At 37.2% G+C, this 23,022-nt stretch overlaps 1 protein-coding gene across 11 annotated transcripts in view; it reads left to right on the top strand.

The window, feature by feature from the left end:
• TUT4 (terminal uridylyl transferase 4) overlaps window positions 1-23,022 on the top strand; it is a 142,973-nt gene that overhangs the window by 81,219 nt on the left and 38,732 nt on the right. For 8 of the 11 annotated variants that reach the window (XM_040470247.1, XM_040470251.1, XM_040470248.1 and 5 more), the window contains 5 exons: window positions 132-251; window positions 425-637; window positions 4,577-4,751; window positions 7,668-8,368; window positions 12,008-12,158. In XM_040470247.1, coding sequence (XP_040326181.1) covers window positions 132-251; window positions 425-637; window positions 4,577-4,751; window positions 7,668-8,368; window positions 12,008-12,158 — 1,360 coding nt within the window. The remainder of the gene's footprint in view (window positions 1-131; window positions 252-424; window positions 638-4,576; window positions 4,752-7,667; window positions 8,369-12,007; window positions 12,159-23,022) is intronic. The other 3 variants (XM_040470256.1, XM_040470258.1, XM_040470255.1) reach the window with 2 other exon arrangements.

Below are 23,022 nucleotides of genomic sequence, written 5' to 3'. Positions count from 1 at the left end.
ATTCCTTATAATTTTTATTGTTTAAACGTTTTACAGTGATTATAGCAGGAAAAAACCAGCTGCTCCTATTGTGAGGGGAACAAAGAAAATTAAAGCTAAATGGCAGTACTTTTTCCCCCTTCGTTTTGCAGTTATGCTATATTGACTCCCAAACTGATGGCGGAATCCCTTCTTACTGTTTTGCTTTAATGGTGATGTTTTTTCTACAACAAAGAAAACCCCCTCTTCTTCCTTGCTTACTTGGAAGTTGGGTAAGCATGAATTTGTGACATATATTTGCATGTATATACGTAGTTTGCTCTTGCAGAGTGCTCTGTTCAAACATATTAAGCTGGAATTCTGGTTTGTCTGTTTGTCCATCTTTTTTTTTTTTTTTTTTGTAAATAATTTTTCCACTACCAATTTGGAATGCCTTTTTATATAGATTGAAGGCTTTGACCCAAAAAGAATGGATGACTTTCAGCTGAAGGGCATAGTAGAAGAGAAGTTTGTGAAGTGGGAATATAATTCAAGTAGTGCAACTGAGAAAAACTCAATTGCTGAGGAAAACAAAGCTAAGGCAGACCAACCAAAAGATGATACCAAGAAGACAGAAACAGACAACCAAAGTAATGCCATGAAGGAAAAACATGGCAAAGTAAGCTTTTTTTTGTTTTTGTTTTTGGCTTTTCTATCTGTAGGATATGTGATGCCTTCGATTGAAGCTATTTTAATAGTAGATTGACTGGACTGACTTTGCGTAAGCCTCTTGGCCTCATTTTCCTCATCTGTAAAGTGAGGGGTTGATCTGGTTTAGTTTTTCAGTACTGAGATTCTCTAATGAATTTATACCTCATTTTGGAAGACGTGTATTGTTTGAATCATGTCATGGTAATTCTTTGTATCTTTTTCATTTAGACAAGGAAAATTTCCTTCAGGAGTTGGGCGGTGACCAAAACTGTAGCATGTGGGAATAATATTGCCAGATTGGTGGAAAAATAAAGGCCCTTTCCTCCCCTAGGGGATGGCTTGCTTATTTAATCATTCAACATTCATTTATTAAGGACCTGCTATGTGCCAGACATTATCTTGAGGGCCTGAGAACGAAAGATGAATAGCCATTGTGTCTTCCAGAAGTATGTAGTCTTCTGAAATAGACATATTAGTACAGAAATGTAAGCATTACTGAAATGATTACTCTAGCTATATTGAATTTTATGTAGTTCCCTGAACATTTATTCTTAGTCCCTTCAACACTCCTACTTTCCTAGACTTCTTTCTACTCTCTTCTCAAACCACCAATACTTAGCTAATGCTTTTGCTTATTTACTGAGAAAACTGAAGCAGTCAAAAGAACTTCTACATACTCCCACTATCGCCTGCTACTATCTACATTCACATAATCTGCTTTGATGCCTCCTTTCATAAAGGAACTTCCCTAGTTGCTATCTAAAGTCATTTTCTACACTTGTGTATTTAATCCCATCCCTTCTTGTTTATACTAGAACTTTGCTCTAGAATTCTTCTCTTTCCTGCCTAAGTTAGCAATTTTTCATTCTTTATTGAATCAAACACCCTTTTATTTCTCCCATTTAATTTAATTTATTATTATTATTATTATTATTTTTTGATAGAACACGTGGTGAGAGGAAGAGAGAGAATCTTAAGCAGACTCTACGCCCAGCGTTGGGGGGCTGGGTGAGGGGCAAGGTTTTGATCCACAAACCCTGAGATCACGAAAGAACTGAAATCAAGACTCAGTTGTTTGACTGAGCCACACAGGTGCCTCCTTTCCCCCCCCCCCACCATTTTAAAGCAAAATAAGGACATCATTTTCCTTCCCAGTTACTCCTTTGCACCCGTTTGCAGTACAGCTTCTTGAAAGAATTGTCCACATTCACTATTTCTGATTTCTGTTTCCTATTAACTCACTGCATTCAGTCTTCCACCCTTGTCAGTCTACCAAAACTTGTATCATCAAATGTCGTTATCCTCCACATTGCTAAATCCAGTTGTCACTTCTCAGTTTTTATCTCTTTGGACTTATCAGCCATATTTACCAGTTGATTATTTTCTTCTCTGAAAAAAAGAATTTTTTTTTAATTTTTTTTTTTTTTTTTTTTTTTTAGCTTTTATTCAATTTTGAAAGATGAAGAGAGAGCATGAGCAGACATGAGGCAGAGGGAGAGGGAGATATAGGATCCGAAGCAGGCTTCAGACTCTGAGCTGTCAGCACAGAGCCTGATGTGGGGCTCAAACCCACAGACCGAGAGATCATGATCTGAGCTGAAGTCGGACGCTTAACCGACTGAGCCACCCAGGTGCCCCTTCTGAAAAATGTCTTAACTTTCAGGATAGCACACCCATGGCAGATTATTCCTTCTCAGTCTCCTTTGCTGTCTTTGTCTTCTCCCTTTCTCTCTAGTCTCCTAATGGTGGCATGCTCCAGGGCTCAGTCCTCGATCCTCCCTTCTCACTGCTTTTCTTCTCTATCTGCACTCTGTTGGTGATCTCATTCGGTTGCATGCATTTTACATACCATCTGTATGATACTCCCAAATTTAAATCTTTGGCCAAACCTCTCTCCTGAACTCTATAGTTGTATCTCCAACTGCCTATATACTTTCTCTACTTAGATGTCTAAGAGATGTCTTTTTTTTTATTTTACTTTTTTAATGTTTATTTATTTATTTATTTATTTAGAGCCTGCATGCACGTGCATGAGCAGGAGAGGGGCAGAGAGAGTGGGAGAGAGGGAATCACAAGCAGGCACCACACTGCCAGCAGAGCCCCGACATGGGGCTGGATCTCATGAAGTGTGAGATAATGACCTGAGCCAAAATCAAGAGTCGGACCCTTAACCAACTGAGCTACCCAGGCTCCCTCCTAACAGATGTCTTAAACTTAACATGCCTGAAACTGGACTCCTGGTCTTCCTCTTGCTCCACATACAGTTTTTGCATCTCAGTTGATGGCACTGCATCCTTTCAGTTAGTCAGAAGCCTTGGAATCATCCTTTACTTCTCTCTTTTATACCCCATATCAAGTCTGTCAGGAAATCCTGTCATTTCTGCTTCAAAATATTTTCAGAATTTGACCACTTCTTGCAGAATGGTTCTTCAAAAACTTGTCTTATCATGTCCTTCCTCCTCTCCACACTCAGAACCCTTCAGTCACTCCTCATTTAATTTAGAATAAAAGCTGACTCTTTAACTTAGTAGCTCTTTGTTTTCCTCTTCTCTTCTTCCCTTCTTTACCACATTAGCTTTCATGGTTTTCTTTTTAAAGCTAGTCACTTCTATTTAGTGTGTTTGGTCTATCTGTTCCCTATTCCTAGAACACTTTTCCCTCTTCTTCAAATGATACCTTCTGAGCAGACTATCCTGACCACTCTGTTTCACTGAAACCATGTCCTGCTCCATACTCCCATCCCCTTTTTACTAAACCTACTCGACTTTTTCTTACTTCCACAGCACTTTTCCTTTTTGTAACTTGCTATGTAATGTACTTACTAAGTTGTTTGTTATCTTCTTTCCTTAGAAAGTAAGATATACTAAGGCAAGGTTGTTGTTTTTTTTTTCACGGATATATCCCAAGTGCCTGGCACATAGTAGGTACTCAATGAATAGTTGTAGAATTGAATGAGTGAATGACTGTTTCATGTCTTTATGCTCCTTAGTGGTCACTTTTAGCCAGTCTTCATCTAGCTAATTCCTTTAGAATTCAGGTATTACCTCTTTTGTTAACTACCGGGCCGCCCCCCCCCGATTTAGAGGCCCATTTTAGCACAGAGTCTTTACTGTAATTGTTAAATTGTCTCTTCCTCTTCTAATAATCTGTGAAGGGAGAACCTCACCTTATTTGAGTGGCAGTATGGTAGGTATAGTGATTAGCAACAAATTCAGTAGCCAGGTGGTCCTGAGTCAAATCATACCTTGCCCTGTAGTATCTACTTCATAGAATTGTTAGAATTAATAGCTACTGTATTTGCGGCATTTAAAGGAGTGAATGATGCATGGTGACCATTATGTTTAAGCGTGAGCTCTCATTATTTTTTTATATCCTCAGCACAGGACATAGTAGGTTCTAAATAAAGTTTGCTGAATGAAGGAATTAGCTTTTGAAAGCCCAGGGCATTTACTTAGATATTTAAAGTAATTGCTGCAATAAGGACCTATAATAGTTTAGTATTTGCTGTGCAGTGATTTGCAACCTTGGATGCACATGAATCACTTAGGAGGCTTTAAAAATCCCAGGGCCTAGTATGTAGCCAAGGTCAGTTAAATCAGAATCTTGGGAAGGGTATGGGAGGTAGGAATGGTATGAAGCTCAGGTATTTAGTATACTGTAATGGTCCCAATGTGATTCTGATTTGCAGCCAAGGTTGAGAATCACTGGTTTATTGGGAAGAACATAAAATTCTAGGAGTCGGTAAACTAGGACTATGTTCCCAGCTGGGCCACAAACTGCTTTTTGGCAAGTTACTTCTTTATGCTTCAGTTTTTGTAAAGTTAATCTCTTAGGTCTTTTCACACTGAAAATTCAATCATTCTATAGTTTTGTGAAGCTTAAATGAAAAGTATTTTTTCTTTTCTAGTCTCCTTTAACATTGGGAACACCAAATCAGGTATCCCTGGGACAATTATGGTTAGAGCTGCTAAAATTTTACACACTGGATTTTGCTTTGGAAGAATATGTCATATGTGTACGGATACAAGATATTTTAACAAGAGAAAACAAAAACTGGCCTAAAAGGCGAATAGCCATTGAAGGTGAGATGATACGTTATATTTCATTTAGAGAATATGTTTTTGTGTGCTATTCATCATCTGTTTCTAATACAGTGCTATAAATTACATCCCTTGGCTTTATAGCACTATATATACCACTAGGTTGTCATTATATATTTTAGATAAATTCTTTATCAAGTCCATGATAGTTTTATAGGATTAATACTTACTTTAAGGTTTCCAATCTATAAATACTATATTGGTTAGGATTATTAGCTTATTACATACCTTTATGTTTATTTTTTAGTTATGAAGAACTTCAAAAATATAGACACATAGAATAGTTATTCAGAACAATCTTATTCCTATAAGGTTCTGTCATAAAATTATGTTAAAGTATAACTTTAAAATACAGGTTTTCATTGTTCTCCAACCTCATCTCTATGGAATGTGTAAGTCATTGGAGTATATATACAGAATACAGCCAGTGGTGTTGTAATAGCATTGTAGGGTGACAGATGGTAGCTGTACTTCTGGTGAGCATAGCATTAACTACAGAATTGTTGAATCACTATGTTGTACACCTAAACTATAATGTAACATTGTATGTCAGTTATACTTCAAAACATAAAAAAAAGCACCTCAGCTTAAATATGGTTAAAGATTAAAAAAAAAAAGATTGATTTGAAGAAAAAAAAATTGATGTTGATGAAAAGTTTCATATTAAATCCCAAGAATATTAAGATCTTTAGGGATGCAAATTGATAGAGTGGTTTTTAGAAAATTTAAATCATGCAGCATTTCACTCACTTTTATAGATAGGAAATTGAATTTCTGTCCATCATTTTAGTTTGCTTAGACTACATATTTTTCTGTTCCCTCAGTCCTCTTTTGGCCTTCTCTGACCCATAAATATTTTTTTAAAAATTTTAATGTTTTTTCTATTTTTGAGAGAGAGAGAGGCAGATCATGTGTGGGGAAGGGGCAGAAAGAGATAGACACAGAATCCGAAGCAGGCTCCAGGCTCTGAGCTGTCAGCACAGAGCCCGACATGGGACTCAAACACATGAACTGCAGGATCATGACCTGAGCCAAAGTTGGAAGCTTAACCGATTGAGCCACCCAGGCACCCCAACCCACAAATAATTTTTTAAAAATGTATTAAAAAATGTTAATGATATTAATATATTATTTGTTTTTGAGAAAGAGAGAGCAAGCACGGGAGGGGAAGAGTGAGGAGAGAGAGAATCCCAAGCAGGCTCTACTCTGTAAGTGCAGAGCCTGACGCGGGGCTTGATCTCATGAACCAGGAGATCATGACCTGAGCCAAAATCAAGAGTTAGATGCTTTAACCAACTGAGCCACCCAGGCACCCCTAAACCCACAAATATTCTTATACACTCAGTTACTCACATCTTGTACACTTACATACAGTAAATCAATGAGCTCTGAAGCCTATAACTATCATAATTTGTTTTCTCTTGTCTTTTTCTTCTTCTACAAGGAGCAAAAAGGCCAGGAAAGGCCTTTGAGTGTAGAGAACAGCCTGTGGATTTAGATAACAGCAAAAAGTCACAGATGCCCAAACCTGTTAACAATCTGAAGCCTGTCCTGTTAATCCTTTTACTTAATGATCTTCAGTAGTGGAGAAAATGTGCATTGTCTTTTGGCTGTCATCCATTTATTCTTTTTTCCTGGGGCATATTTGTATTTTAGGTTTATAAAATCCAAAAACCCATAAACATTTAGAAGTCTTTTATATTTTCTTAATAATGAAAATGTGGTTGATATATACTCATTTTAGACTGGATTAAAATTTAACTTTTGGGGGGCGCCTGGGTACCTCAGTCAGTTGAGTGGCTGACTTTGGCTCAGGTCGTGATCTCACGGTCCGTGGGTTCGAGCCCTGCGTCGGGCTCTCTGCTGACAGCTCAGAGCCTGGAGCCTGTTTCAGATTCTGTGTCTCCCTCTCTCTGACCCTCCCCCATTCATGCTCTGTCTCTCTCTGTCTCAAAAATAAAAATAAACGTTAAAAAAAAAAAAAAAAGAAGACCTTAGAGTTTAAAAAAAAAAATTTAACTTTTGGTTTAATTTTTACTTTCTTTGGTCTCTTTCTTCCTACTTTTCAATTTTTCCTTTCTTTAATTTTTTGAACTCATTGAAGTTAAATGTTAAAATCAGTATTTCCTTTTTGTTTTTTTTAGAGAGAGTGAGCGGCCATGAGCAGGGGAAGGGCAGAGCAAGAGAGAGAATCTTAAGCAGGCTCCATGCCCAGCCTCTACGGGGCTCAATCTCACAGAGATCAGGACCTGAGCTGAAATCTAAGAGTTGGAGGCTTAACTGACTGAGCCACTCAGGCTCCCCAAAATCCGTACTTTTTAACTTGAAGCTTTAAGAATTTTAGGTTATCATTTATTTAAGTTGCAAGGAGCATGTCGCTAAAGAATGTTATGATAAGAGATGAAAATTATTAATGGGTCCTAGAGGTTTGGAAAATTTTATTCAGTAACAGTTCAGGAAGGTATAAATGGCATGGCTTTTTCTGCCAGTTTTATCATTGTAATTTTGTAATTACCATGGTGTCTGCAACAGTATGCAATTCTTAATCTCGGGGTTGTGAGTTTGAGCCCCATGTTGGTTGTAGTGAGTACTTAAATAAATTAAAAAAAAATTGTGTAATTATTGAGTTGGTCTCTTTGGCCATTCTCTCATTAATTAACCTTATTCTTTTCTCTCTTTTCCTTTTAACTTTTTATTTTATGACAGAAGAAAGGAAAAGATGTTGCTCTTATATTTTTCCTACTCAGTTTGTAGGAACTCTCACTTTAACCTTAGGTTAAAAAAGCTTTGGGAGAATGTACTGTGCTGAGAATATAGCAGTTTCAATCTGTTTGGGTAAGCTTGGAATTGTAGTTCGTTGATGGACACTTAGTTACTGACCATTTCTTTTTTTACTAGATCCATTTTCAGTTAAGAGGAATGTTGCACGGAGCTTAAACAGCCAGCTTGTTTATGAATACGTTGTGGAGAGATTCAGGGCAGCTTATCGGTATTTTGCCTGTCCTCAGAGGAAGGGTGGAAATAAATCTCCAGTGGATTCCATGAAAAAAGAGAAGGGAAAAATAAGCAATAAGAAACCAGTGAAGTCTGACAATATGGCATCCAGTTGTCGCATTCTACATGGAGAAAGCACAGAAAAAATAAATGCAGAAAGAGGTCAACCTGATAAATATGATGAAATGGAATATACATCACAGAGATGTATTACTGAAGATGACAGTTTGTTGGTAAATGAGCTAGATTTGGCTGAACTTGGACAGGAATCTTCATCTCTTTCTACCAGTGGAGGCAGTGAATTAGAGCCAAAATCAATTAAGAAACAAGATGATTTAGCACCGTCAGAAACCTGTCTAAAAAAGGAACTCAGCCAGTGTAATTGCATTGGTTATAAATCCCCTGACCCAGATGAATCTTCTGGTACAGACTGCCAGTCAAATATAGAAACAGAGAGTTCACATCAGATTGTGAGCACTGACACATCTGCTACCTCCTGCAACTGCAAAGCTACAGAAGATGCTTCTGACTTTAATGATGATGATAACCACCCCACCCAGGAATTATATTATGTGTTTGATAAGTTTATTTTAACCTCTGGCAAGGTAGGATACCGTTTGTAAACAGTCTGTAAGATTTTGTGGTTGTTGTAGGACTGTATTTATAGTTTTTAGATTCAGAAATGTAAAAATAGCTTCTATGATGGTAGACTGTTACTTTCTATTGATATTTTGGTGTATATTTTCACTTTTCCTTTATTTTTTCCTGTAGTTGTCTTTAAAAATTTTTTTTCCCAACGTTTTTTTATTTATTTTTGGGACAGAGAGAGACAGAGCATGAACGGGGGAGGGGCAGAGAGAGAGGGAGACACAGAATCGGAAACAGGCTCCAGGCTCCGAGCCATCAGCCCAGAGCCTGACGCGGGGCTCGAACTCCCGGACCGCGAGATCGTGACCTGGCTGAAGTCGGATGCTTAACCGACTGCGCCACCCAGGCGCCCCTGTAGTTGTCTTTAAAGAATGTATGTAAAACCTCAAAACGTTTCAGTACTCTATTACTAGTTGGTTTGCTTAACTTTCTCATATATGAAAGGATTCATCAGGCATTTTATAAAGATCAGTTTGGCAAAAGCAGCAAATATTTTAAATTTTGTTAATTTTCTATGTATATGTTTACTTATCTTCCACAAAGAAGATTATAAGGTTTGTAAATTCTAATAGTATTACACTTTAAAGGTGGTTTTTTACCCCTATGGGGTGGGTGAATGTAAATTTTTAAAAATTTTTTTTAAATTTTTATTTATTTTGAGAAAGATACAGAGAGCAAGCGGGGGAGGGGCAGATAAAGATGGAGACAATTTCAAGCAGACTCCACGATGTCAGCACAGGGCCTGAATTCACGTGGCCTGAATTCACGAACCATGAGATCGTGACCTAAGCCGAGACCCAGAGTCAGATGCATAACCAACTGAGCCACATAGAATATAAATTTAATGAAGATAGTTGAGCAGAAACTAAGATCAGGAACCAAAAGCGTGAAGAATTCAGATTCTGTCTCTGCCTTTGAGCTTTCCTTTGGATATTGGCATATCCTTTATAAACTAATGGAGTCTTAACTTTTCTACTGTTCAAGTGGGATAGTCTGAACTTCAACTTGATAAATTATAGAAAATAAAATATCCAATAACAGAAAATAAGCAGTGACTACTTTGTTAATAAAAGAAAGGTTTAGCTAAGTCACATTGCTTCAATTGCAGGGTACATAATTGAAATATCAGCACCCAAGATGAAAAAATGATTATATAGGTCATGTGTAAACCAAGAAGAATGTTTTTGAAAAAATCTAGAAAGTTACCCAGTTTTATTGTTTTAGAAATAATTATTTATTGACAAGCTTAAAATTTTTTAACCTAATTACTAAGCTGTGCTTCTTTATTCTTTGTAAGAATACATATATTGCAGTTTTTTTTTTAGGTTGTGGTGTTTAGGACATATGGACTGTAGAAAGGATAGATTAAATGGCAGGTTTTTAGAAAACCCTCTGAATTATATAACTGCAGTGTATGCTTTTTTTTTTTTGTAAATTTTTAAACCGTTTTTTTTTTTTTTTTTTTTGAGAGAGAGGGAGAGAGAGAGAGACCGACCGACAGAGAGAAAGACCGAACATGAATGAGGGAGGGGCAGAGACAGAGGATGACATAAAATCAGAAGCAGGCTCTAGACTCTGAGCTGTCAGCACAGAGCCCAACGCGGGGTTTGAACTCGTGAACCTTGAGATAATGACCTAAGCTGAAATCAGATGCTTAACTGACTGAGCCACCCAGGCGCCCCATATACTTCTTATACCCCTTGGAAACTTATCTTTTTTCTTTAATGTTTATTTATTTTAACATTTTATTTCATTTTTGAGAAAGACAATGTGAGCAGGGGAGGGGCAGAGAGAGAGGGCGACACATAATTGGAAACAGGATCTATCTAGGCTCTGAGCTGTCAGCACAGAGTCCTATGCGGGGCTTGAACTCACGAGCAGTGAGATCATTACCTGAGCCAAAGTCATATGCTTAACCGACTGAGCCACCCAGTTATTTTAAGATAACTATTTATCCAATTAAATTTTTTTCTAGATATATGTAACATTTTTCTAGTATTTTCTGATAAATCTTTTAAAAAGAAGTTTTGAAAGCTAAGAAAAATTCCCATGGTACTGTTAATTAGCCTATAGCGCAGCATTGCCACAAGTAGAGGTTTTTGTATGTAATTTGCATCAGAGGTCATGGCTAGGTAAATATCTAAGCTAATCCTGGAGGAGGAAGCTCTTTGAAATCTAGGCATATTACAATAAAGAAAGGAGTGGTGCTCTTCCTTCACTATGTGTTTTGTTCAAGTAGTTGGGATACATTTTTACTGTTTTAACTACCTGTCTGATAGTCCATTGGAATACATCTTATTTAATTTAATTTAATTTTTTTATTATTTAAACAAATTTTTAAGTTTATTTTGAGAGAGATTGAGACAGTGAGTGGGGGAGGGGCAGAGAGAGAGGAAGAGAGAGAATCCCAAGCAGGCTTCCACACTAGCACAGATCCCAATGTGGGGCTTGAGCTCCCAAAATTGTGACATCATGAACTGAGCCGAAACCAAGAGTTGGATGCCTAACTGACTGAGCCATTCAGGTGTCCCACCATTGGAATACATTTTAAATGGTGGTATAGGGTTTGCAGTTAACTTTGTGGCTATTGCATAAGAGTTATTCCTTGTATGAAGCAAAGTTATTTTTAGAGGTCAGCCCTACAGTTTGGTTTCTTGAGTACCATGCTAATGTAATAAATTGAACCAACTAGCCAAGTGGAGGGTTTTACAATTGACTATGAAGATAGAAAGTGTTTGGAGTGAAATGAAAACTGCCACTTCAAATTTATTTCTTCCTTTCTTCCTTTCCTTCCATTCTTTCCCTTCTTCTTTTCTTATTTCTTCTTTTCCTTTCTTTTCTTTTCTTTTCTTTTCTTTTCTTTTCTTTTCTTTTCTTTTCTTTTCTTTTTTCTTTTCTCTTCTCTTCTCTTCTCTTCTCTTCTCTTCTCTTCTCTTTTCTTTTCTTTCTTTTCTTTTCTTCCTTCCTTTTTTTGAAATTTCTTTATAATCAGGGCGTCTGGGTGGCTCAGACAGTTAAGTGTCTGACTTCAGCTCAGGTCATGATCTCGCAGTCCGTGAATTTGAGCCCCGCGTCAGGCTCTGTGCTGACACCTCAGAGCCTGGAGCCTGCTTTGATTCTGTGTCTCCCTCTCTCTGCCCCTCCCTCACTTGCTGTCTGTCTCTCCATCTCTCTCTCTCAAAATTAAATAAACATAAAAAAAAACCATGAAATTTCTTTATAGTCTACGTTGTTAAAGATTTTAGTAGGTTAAAATTAATGCACAGATTTCATTTTGGGAGCTGACCAAAATGTTTGCATTAACCCATATGTATTACCTCTTCAGGTATTTTCTGTATCTTATGTATTTGGGTAAATCTCATATTGATAATACCATTTTAGTGGGGAAGAAACATTAAAGTGTTTGCTCAAAATGTGTTTTTTACATTTAATACTGCATTTTATTTATATGCTTTTTTTTTTTTTTAACCTCCTGAAAGCACAGGTTATCAGAATTGAGTTACATAGAAGAGTCTTTTTGGGCCTGCTTTCTAAGTGGTGATGAAGTCCCTCAATAGTTTATTAGATAATTTTTTTTTTTTTTTACGTTTGTATAGCCACCAACGATAGTATGCAGCATCTGCAAAAAAGATGGCCATTCAAAAAATGATTGTCCAGAGGATTTCAGGAAAATTGATCTAAAACCTCTACCACCAATGACAAATCGATTTCGGGAAATACTTGATTTAGTATGTAAAAGATGTTTTGGTAAGTCTTTTATTATTAGAGCTATTGTGAATAGATTCTTTGTTAGATTTTGAATATTTATTTTCTTATTTAAAAACAGTTTGCTTACGTTTTGTTTTGGTACAGGTTATTTAATAGTTTAGACACCCAACAACAGATATTTATTAAATGCCTATTAAATGCACAGCACTGTGGTAAATGCCAAAGGGAATACAGAGTCCATTATGTGTTGCTTTTATTTATTTATTTTAATTTTTATTTAATTTATTTTTTTAACTTACATCCAAGTTAGCATACACTGCAACAATGATTTCAGGAGTAGATTCCTTAATGCTCCTTACCCATTTAGCCCATCCCCCCTCCCACAACCCCTCCAGCAACCCTCTCTTCTCCATATTTAAGAGTCTCTTAAAGGGGCGCCTGGGTGGCACAGTCGGTTAAGCGTCCGACTTCAGCCAGGTCACGATCTCGCGCTCCGTGAGTTCGAGCCCCGCGTCAGGCTCTGGGCTGATGGCTCAGAGCCTGGAGCCTGTTTCTGATTCTGTGTCTCCCTCTCTCTCTGCCCCTCCCCTGTTCATGCTCTGTCTCTCTCTGTCCCAAAAATAAATAAATGAAAAAAGAGTCTCTTATGTTTTGTCCCCCTCCCTGTTTTTATATTATTTTTGCTTCCCTTCCCTTATATTCATCTGTTCTGTGTCTTAAAGTCCTCATGAGTGAAGTCATATGATACTTGTCTTTCTCTGACTAATATTGCTTAGCATAATATGCTCTAGTTCCATCCACATAGTTGCAAATGGCAAGATTTCATTCTTTTTGATTGCTGAGTAATATTCTATCGTATATATATACCACATCTTCTTTATCCATTCACCCATCGATGGACATTTGCACTCTTTCCATACTTTGGCTATTATTGATAGTGCTGCTATAAACGTTGGGGTGCATGTGCCCCTTTGAAACAGCATACCTGTATCCCTTGGATAAATACCTAGTAGTGCAATTGCTGGGTTATAGGGTAGTTCCATTTTTGATTTTTTGAGGAACCTCCATAATTGTTTCCACAGTGGCTGCACCAGTTTGCATTCCCACCAGCAGTGCAAAAGAGATCCTCTTTCTCTGCATCCTCGTCAACATCTGTTGTTGCCTGAGTTGTTAATGTTAGCCATTCTGACAGGTGTGAGGTGGTATCTTGTGGTTTTGATTTGTATTTCCCTGATGATGAGTGATGTTGAGCATTTTTTAATGTGTCAGGAGGCCATCTGGATGTCTCCTTTGGAGAAGTGTCATTCATGTCGTTTCTTCACTGGATTATTTGTTTTTGGGTGTTGAGTTTGATAAGTTGTTTATAGATTTTGGATACTAACCCTTTATCTGATATGTCGTTTGCAAATATCTCCTCCCATTCCATCGGTTGCCTTTTAGTTTTGCTGATTGTTTCCTTCGCTGTGCAGAAGCTTTTTATTTTGATGAGGTCCAAGTAGTTCATTTGTGCTTTTGTTTCCCTTGCCTCTGGAGAAGTGTTGAATAAGAAGTTGCTGCGGCCAAGGTCAAAGATGTTTTTGCCTGCTTTCTTCTCGAGGATTTTGGTGGTTTCCTGTCTTATATTTAAGTCTTTCATCCATTTTGAATTAATTTTGTGTATGATATAAGAAAGCAGTCCAGATTTATTTTTCTGCATGTCGCTGTCCAGTTTTTCCAGCACTAATTACTGAAGAGACTGTCTTTATTCCATTGGATATTCTTTCCTGCTTTGTCAAAGATTAGTTGGCCATACATTTGTGGATCCATTTCTGGGTTCTCTGCTCCATTGATCTCAGTGTCTTTTCTTGTGCCAGTACCATACTGTCTTGATGATTATAGCTTTGTAATATAGTTTGAACTCTGGGATTGTGATACCTCCAGCTTTGGTTTTATTTTTCAAGATTACTTTGGCTATTCGGGGTCTTTCTATAGTTTTCAGTGTATAGATTTTTCACCTCTTTGGTTAGATTTATTCTTAGGTATTTTATGGTTTTTGTTGCAATTGTAAATGGGATCAATTCCTTGATTTCTCTTTCTTTTGCTTCATTGTTCATCTATAGGAATGCAACCGATTTCTGTGCATTGATTTTATATCCTGTGACTTTGCTGAATTCATGGATCCGTTCTAGCAGTTTTTTGGAGTCTTTTGGGTTTTCCATATGGAGTATCATGTCATCTGCGAAGAGTGAAAGTTTGACGTCCTCCTGGCCAATTTGGATGCCTTTTATTTCTTTGTGTTCTCTGATTGCTGAGGCTAAGCCTCCAATACTATGTTGAATAATGGTGGTAAGAGTGGACATCCCTGTCTTCTCCCTGACCTTAGGGGGGAAAGCTCTCAGTTTTTCCCCATTGAGGATGATATTAGCGTTGGGTCTTTCATATATGGCTTTTATGATCTCGAGGTATGATCCTTCTATCCCTATTTTCTTGAGGGTTTTTATCAAGAAAGGATGCTGTATTTTGTCAAATGCTTTCTGTGCATCTGTTGAGAGGATCATGTGGTTCTTGTTCTTTCTTTTTATTGATGTGATGAATCACATTGATTGTTTTGCAGATATTGATCCAGCCCTGCATCCCAGGTATAAATCCCACATGGTCGTGGTGAATAATTTTTTTAACGTATTGTTGGATCCAGTTGGCTGCTATCTTGGTGAGGATTTTTGCATCCATGTTCATTAGGGAAATTGGTCTATAGTTCTTTTTAGTGGGGTCTTTGTCTGGTTTTGGAATTGAGGTAGTGCTGACTTCATAGAAAGAGTTTAGAAGTTTTCATTCCATTTCTATTTTTTGGAACAGCTTTGAGGATAGGTGTTAAGTCTTCCTTAAATGTTTGATAGAATTTCCCTGGAAAGCCATTTGGCCCTGGACTCTTGTTTTTTGGGAGAGTTTCGATTACTAATTCGTTTTCTTTACTGGTTATGGGTCTGTTCAAATTTTCTATTTCTCCCTGTTTCAGTTTTGGTAGTTTATATATTTCTAGGAATTTGTCCATTTCTTCCAGATTGCGCATTTTATTGACATATAATTGCTTATAACATTCTCTTATTATTGTTTGTATTTCTGCTGTGTTGGTTGTGATCTCTCTTCTTTCTTTCTTGATTTTATTTATTTGGGTCCTTTCCTTTTTCTTTTTGATCAAACTGGCTAGGGGTTTGTCAATTTTGTTAATTCTTTCAAAGAACCAGCTTCTGGTATCATTGCTCTGTTCTACTGCTTTTTTGGTTTTGATAGCATTGATTTCTGCTCTAATCTTTATTATTTCCTGTCTTCTGCTGGTTTGGGGTTTTATATGCTGTTGTTTTTTCAGCTCTTTAAGGCATGAGGTTAGGTTGTGTATTTGAGATCTTTCTTCCTTCTTTAGGAAGGCCTGGATGGCTATATACTTCCCTCTTATGGCCACCTTTGCTGCATCCCAGAGGTTTTGGGCTGTGGTGTTATCATTTTCATTGGCTTCCATGTAGTTTTAAATTTCCTCTTTAACTTCTTGGTTAGCCCATTCATTCTTTAGTAGGCTGTTCTTTAGTTTCCAAGTATTTGCTACCTCCCCAATTTTTTCTTGTGGTTGATTTCGAGTTCCATAGCATTGTGGTCTGAAAATCACGGTATGATCTTGATCTTTTTGTACTTGTTGAGGGCTGATTTGTGTGCCAGTATGTGATGTATTCTAGAGAATGTTCCATGTGCACTGGAGAAGAATATATATTCTGCTGCTTTAGGCTGAAATGTTTTGAATGTATCTGTTAAGTCCATCTGGTCCAGTGTATCATTCAAAGCCATTGTTTCCTTGTTGATTTTCTGTTGAGATGATCTGTCCATTGCTGTAAGTAGCGTGTTGAAGTCCTCTAATATTATGGTATTATTATCAATGAGTTTCTTTATGTTTATGATTAATTGATTTATATATTTGGGTGCTTCACATTTGGAGCATAACTATTTACAATTGTTAGGTCTTCTTGGTGGATAGGCCTCTTAATTATGATATAATACCCTTCTTCATCTCTTGATACAGTCTTTATTTTAAAGTCCAGATTGTCTGATGTAAGTATGGCTACTCCGGCTTTCTTTTGTTGACCACTAACACGTTAGATGGTTCTCCATCCCCTTACTTTGAATCTGAAGGTGTCTTTAGGTCTAAAGTGGGTCTCTTGTAAACAGCATATAGATGGATCTTGTTTTCTTATCCATTCTGTTACCCTGTGTCTTTGTTTGGAGCATTTAGTCCATTGAGATTTAGAGTGAGTACTGAAAGATATGAGTTTATTGGCATTATGTTTCTTGTAATTATGTGTTGCTTTTAAAGAGCTTAGACTCTGGATCTGTGCTGTCTAATATGGTAGCCACTATTTAAATTGAAATTAATTAAAATTAAAAATTAAATTCCTCATTTTTAGTAGCCACAACCCGAGTAGTGAGTAGTTACATGTGGCTGGTGGCTGCTGAATTGGACAGGTCAGATAGGCAACATTTCCATCACTGCATTGCTCTTGCACAGTTCTGCTCTAGATGGAAGTATGATATGTATAAAAATTGCCATAATTTGAAGCAGAATGTATTACATGCTGTAGTAGTAGGAAACAAAATGCAGGGCAAACAGTATTTTAACTGGGGTAGAACACAGGGATTGGAATTAATGATGTGGCATTTGAGTTGGACCTTGAACTCTTTTTCAGATCTAGATAATACACAAAAGTGTAGGGTGTATAATTTCTTTGGGAGAATAATTGCCTTAGGTTTGGTAGAGTATAAGAAAGATAATTGAGGGAGAAAAGGCTATAAAGATATTTTGGGAAATGCCTTACATAATTTTATTCAACAAACACTTATGGTGAACCTGGGATAAACCTTCACTCAACAAATATTTTTTTAAATTATTTGCTGTGCCCAGATAAGTTAAAATTTTTGATGTAATAACATTTAGTTCCCCATTGTAATATCTCCCACTTATTTCCTATCCCACCCTCTTGCCAGGCAACCACTTACCTGCTTTTAATTGATATCCATTAGTTTGCATTCTCTAAAGTTCTATATAAATAGAATCACCTAGAATGTACTCTTTTTCTGAGTTGGGGTCCTGGCTTCTTTCATTTATCATAATTATTTTGAGATTCATCCATGTTATGTGTGTAAATAGTTTATTCATTTTTATTGCTGAGTTGTGTTCCATTATATGGAAGAGCCACAGTTTGTTTACCATCCACCTGTTGATACAAATTTGGCTCATTTCTAAGTTTTGATTATTATAAATAAATCTGCTCTGTATATCTATGTGCAGGTCTGGGAATGGATGTACATTTTGATTTCTCTTAGGTAATACCAAGGCATTGAATAGCTGGTTTGTGGCACATTTTTTCCCCACAGCTTTATTAAGATACAATACAGTACATTTGTTTTTATTTATTTATTCATTTATATGTCTTTATATGAGCTCATGGATATTTTATACTTTGGGTTATTATCTAATACTACTTTTTCTTTTGCTCAAATTGTTCCAGATTTGGCCATTGGGAATTCTTTCAGTTGGTTCCTGTGACTTATACTCCCATCAGTGTGCGGGGTTTTTTTTGTTTGCTTATTCGTTTTATTTTTTATTTATTTTTTTTAGCACTTCCTTACTTTCTGGTACTACAAGATGCTCCAGGCTCATCATGTATGTTTTCTGCCCCAGTCCTAGAATTAGATATGTCTCCAAAGATCCTTGGTTCCTTTTATTGGAGAATGGTGTTAGAAACCAAGATCTGGATGATAGCGTGCTTGCTGTTATGGGCTGTTGTTGCTTCTAGGCCCTCTCTGAGTGAGAAAATTAGGTATATGCACTAACTTAAATATATGCTTGTATCTATAAAAATTTCTATATGTGACCATCTTATATTAAGTTAAACATGACTTTTGTACTGATGTCTCCAACTTGAATACATTACCACATGGCTCATTCAAGTCTCTTCTTTCTGCATTATCTGTAAATTTCCCACTCCAACAGTGAAAAAACTGGCCCCATCATCTGCTACCCATTTATTCAGTTGTTACATTTAAGTACACATGTATAACATTATCAGAACTATTATCTAATACCCCTATGGGAAATAACTTTTATCAACTATAGTACTTATACATAGTCCCTTTTGCCCTTAGTCTTACAGTGAAGTGTGTGTTTCACTTTGAGTGAAATTGTCTTACACATGTAGATTCTTTTTGTCACAGCCTGCATTCCATCCTAGTCCCCAACCACCTAGATGATATTTTTAAAATTTGCCTACTGTAAAGTTCACTCTTTGTACTGCAAAGTTCTATGGATTTTGACAAGTGCATTGTATCCTGTATTTACCATTATGGTATCATACAGAATAGTTTTACCACTTTAATAATAATAAAAAAATCACCTGTAATTCAGCTATAGGTATACCTCAGAGATATTGTGGGTTGGGTTCCAGACCACCACAATGAAGTGAGTACCACAGTAAAGTGAATTAAGTGAATTTTTTTGTTTCCCACTGCATATAAAAGTTATGTTTACACTACTCTGTCATCTATTAAGTGTCCAATAGCATTGTGTCTAAAGAAGAACAATGTATATACCTTGATTAAAAAATGCCTTATTGCTAAAAAATACTAACCATCATCTGAGCTTTCAGCGAATCATAGTCTTTTTGTTTGTAGAGGGTCTTGTCTCAGTGTTAATGGCTGCTGACTGATCAGGGTGGCTATGACAATTTCTAAAATAAGACAGCAATGAAGTTTGCCACATTAACTCTTCCTGTTATGAATGATTTCTCTGTAGTATGTGATGCTGTTAGATAGCTATTTTTTTTAATGTTTATTTGTGGGGGGAAGGGGCAGAGAGCGACAAGGGAGAGACAGAATCCCAAGTAGGCTCTGTGCTGTCAGCATAAAGCCCAATGTGGGTCCCAAACCCATGAACCATGAGATCATGACCTGAGCTAAAGTCAGACCCTTAGCCAACTGAGCCACCTAGGTGCCCTTAGGTAGCTGTTTTATCCATAGTAGAACTTCTTTCAAAGTTGGAGTCAGTTTTATCAACTTAAGTTTATCAACTTTATCAACAAAGTTATGTCATATTCTAAATCCTTTGTTGTCATTTCGACAATCTTTGCAGCATCTTCAGGAGTTCAGAGAATCTATCTCAGTAAGCCACTTTATTGCGCTTCCATTAGAAGCAACTCCTCATCCATTCAAGTTATATCGTGAGATTGCAGCAATTCATTCACATCTTCAGGCTCCATTTCTTATTCTAGTTCCCTTGCTCTCTGCACCACATCTTTAGTTACTTCGTCCACTGAAGTCTTGAACCCCTCAGAGTCACCCATGAGGGTTGGAATCAACTTCTTTCAGATTCCTCCTGTTTAGGTTTCTATTTTGATTTCTTCCCATGAATCACAGATGCTCTTAATGGCGTCTAGAATAGTGATTCCTTTCCCAGAAGATTTTCAGTTTATTTTGTACAGCTCTAAAAGAGGAATCACTATGGCAGCTATAAACTTACAGAATGGATTTCTTTTTTTAAGTTTTTAAATTTATTTTGAGAGAGAGAGAGAGTGAGCAGGGGAGGCACAGAGGCGGGGGGTGGGGTGGGGTGGGGAGAGAATCCCAAGCAAGCTCTGTGCTGAACTCACAAACTGTGATATCATGACATTTAAATGACTGAGCCACCCAGGTGCCCCACAAAATAGATTTCTTAAATGATAAGACTTGAAAGTTTAAATGACTCCTGATCCATGGACTGTGGAATAAATGGATGTTGGCTTAGCAGGCATGAAAACATTAATCTTACTATAGATCTCTGCCAGAGCTCTTGAGTGCCCAGGTGCATTGTCAATGGAACATGTTGAAAGCAATTTTTTTTTTCTGCATTATGTCTCAACAGTGGGCTTAAAATATTCAGTAAACCATGTTACAAACAGTTTTGCTGTCATCCAGGCTTTGTTCATTTATAAAACACAGGCATAGTAGATTACATAATTCTTAAACTCTAGGATTTTTAGAATGGTAAATGAACATTGGTTCCAACTTCAAGACTCCAGCTACATCAGCCCCTAAGAAGATAGTCAGCCTGTCCCTTGAAGCTTTGAAGGCAGGCATGACTTTTCCTGTCTAGCTATGAAAGTCCTAGATAGTATCTTCTTCCATTGTAAGGCTGTTTTGTCTGCATTGTTTAGTGTGGCCACCTTCATTAATGATCTCAGCTAGATATAGTGGATCACTTGTTGCTTCACCTTGCACTTTTATGTTACTCAAATGGCTTCCTCTCTCTCTTTTTAAAAAATTTTATTTACATCCAAGTTAGGTAACATATAGTATAATAATGGTTTCAGGAGTAGAATTTAATGCTTCATCACTTACATATGTAACACCCAGTGCTCATCCCAACAAGTGCCCTCCTTAATGCCCGTCACCCATTTAGCCCACCCCCTCCCCCCCCGCCCAGCACCCCTCCAGAGACTCTCAGTTTGTTCTCTGTGTTCAGGAGTCTCTTGTGGTTTGCCTCCCTCTCTGTTTTTATCTTATATTTCTTTCCCTTATACTCATCTCTTTTGTTTTCACTTTTTTTTTTTAATGTTTATTTTTGAGAGAGAGAGACAGAGTATGAGTGGGGGAGGGGCAGAGAGGGAGGGAGACACAGAATCCAAAACAAGCTCAAGTCTCTGAGAGGTCAGCATAGAGCCTGACGTGGGGCTCGACCCCACGAACTGTGGGTTCATGACCCAAACTTACACACACACTGCACATCTTTATCTATTCATTAGTCAGTGGAAATTTGGGCTCTTTTTCTATAATTTGGCTATCGTTAATAGTATTGCTACAAACATTGGGGTGTCTGTGCCCTTTGAATCAGCATTTTTGTATCTTTTGGATAAACACCTACTGGTGCTTGGTCATAGGGTAGCTTTATTTTTAATTTTTTGAGGAACCTCCATACTATTTTTCAGAGTGGCTGCACTAGTTTGCATTCCCACCCACAGTATAAAAGTGTTCCCCTTTCTCCGCATCCTTGCCAACATCTTTTGTTTCCTGAATTGTTAATTTTAGCCATTCTCACAAGTGTGAGGTGGTATCTCATTGTGGTTTTGATTTCTGTTTCCCTGATGATGAGTGATATTGAACATCTTTTCATGTGTCTGTTAGCCATCTGGATGTCTTTGAAAAAGTGTTCATGTCTTTTGCCCATTCCTTCACTGGATTATTTATTTTTGGGTGTTGAGTTTGATAAGTTCTTTATAAATTTTGGATACTAACCCTTTATATGATAAGTCATTTGCAAATATCTTCTCCCATTCTGTCGGTGCCTTTTAGTTTTGTTGAATGTTCTTTTGCTGTGCTGAAGGTTTTTATAAACTTGATGAGGTCCCAGTAGTTCATTTTTGCTTTTGTTTCCCTAGCCTCCAGAGACATGCCTAGTAAGAAGTTGCTGTGGTCGAGGTCAAAGGGGTTGTTGCCTGTTTTCTCCTCTAGGATTTTGATGGTTTCCTATCTTACATTTAGGTCTTTCGTTCATTTTTAGTTTGTTTTTGTGTATGGTGTAAGTTCATTCTCCTGCATGTCACTGTCCAGTTTTCCCAACACCATTTGCTGAAGAGGTTATCTTTTTTCCATTGGTTATTCTTTCCTGCTTTGTCGAAGATTAGTTGGCCATACGTTTGTGGGCCCATTTCTGGGTTCTCTCTTATTTCCTTGATTTGTGTGTCTGTTTTTTCACCAGTACCATACTGTCTTGATGATAATAGCTTTGTAATATAGCTTGAAGTCTGTAATTGTGATGCCTCCAGCTTTGGTTTTCTTTTTCAACAGGACGTTGGCCATTTAGGGCCTTTTGTTGGTTCCATACAAATTTTAGAATTGTTTGTTCTAGCTCTGTGAAGAATGCTGATGTTATTTTGATAGGGATTGCATCGAATGTGTAGATTGCTTTGGGTAGTATTGACATTTTAACAATATTTATTCTTTTGATCCATGAGCATAGAATGTTTTTCCATTTCTTTGTGTCATCTTCAGTTTCTTCCATAAGCTTTCTATTGTTTTCATCATACATATCTTTTACCTCTTTGGTTAGGTATATTCCTAGGTATTTTATGGGTTTTGGTGCAATTGTAAATGGGATCGATTCCTTGATTTCTCTTTTTTTGCTGCTTCATTATTGGTGTATAGAAATGCAACTGATTTCTGTTAATTGATTTTATATCCTGCCACTTTGCTGAATTCATGTATCAGTTTTAGCAGTTTTTTGGTGGAGTCTTTCAGGTTTTCCATGTAGAGTATCATGTCATCTGCAGAGAGTGAAAGTTGACTTCTTCCTTGCTGATTTGGATACCTTTTATTTCTTTTTGTTGTCTGATTGCTGAGGCTAGGATTTCCAGCACTATGTTGAACAACAGTGGTGAGAGTGGACATCCCTGTCGTGTTCCTGACCTTAGGGGGAAAGCTCTCAGTTTTTCCCCATTGAGGATGATATTAGCTGTGAGTCTTTCGTATATGGCCTTTATGATGTTGAGGTATGTTCCTTCTATCCCTATTTTCTTGAGGGTTTTTATCAAGAAAGGATGCTGTATTTTGTTCAGATTGCTGCTTTTCTTAAACCTCGTGAACCTCTGCTAGCTTCAAGCTTTTTGTTTTGCAGCTTCCTCACCTCAGCCTTCATAGAATTGAAGAGAATTAGAAACTTGCTCTGGATTAGGCTTTGGCTTAAGCGAATGTTGTGGCTGGTTTGATCTATTCAGACCCACTTATACTTTCTCCATGTCAGTAATAAGGCTGTTTCACTCTCTTATCATTCATGTGTTCACTGGAGTACCACTTTTAATTTCCTTCAAGAACTTTTCCTTTGTATTCACAACTTGGCTGTTTGGTGCAAGAG

Source organism: Herpailurus yagouaroundi, unplaced genomic scaffold, assembly GCF_014898765.1.
Source record: "Herpailurus yagouaroundi ecotype Mexico unplaced genomic scaffold, PumYag 77, whole genome shotgun sequence".
NCBI lineage: Eukaryota > Metazoa > Chordata > Mammalia > Carnivora > Felidae > Herpailurus > Herpailurus yagouaroundi.
The sequence above is the reverse complement of the archived record's forward strand: the minus strand, read 5'-3'. Positions and strand labels throughout refer to the sequence as shown.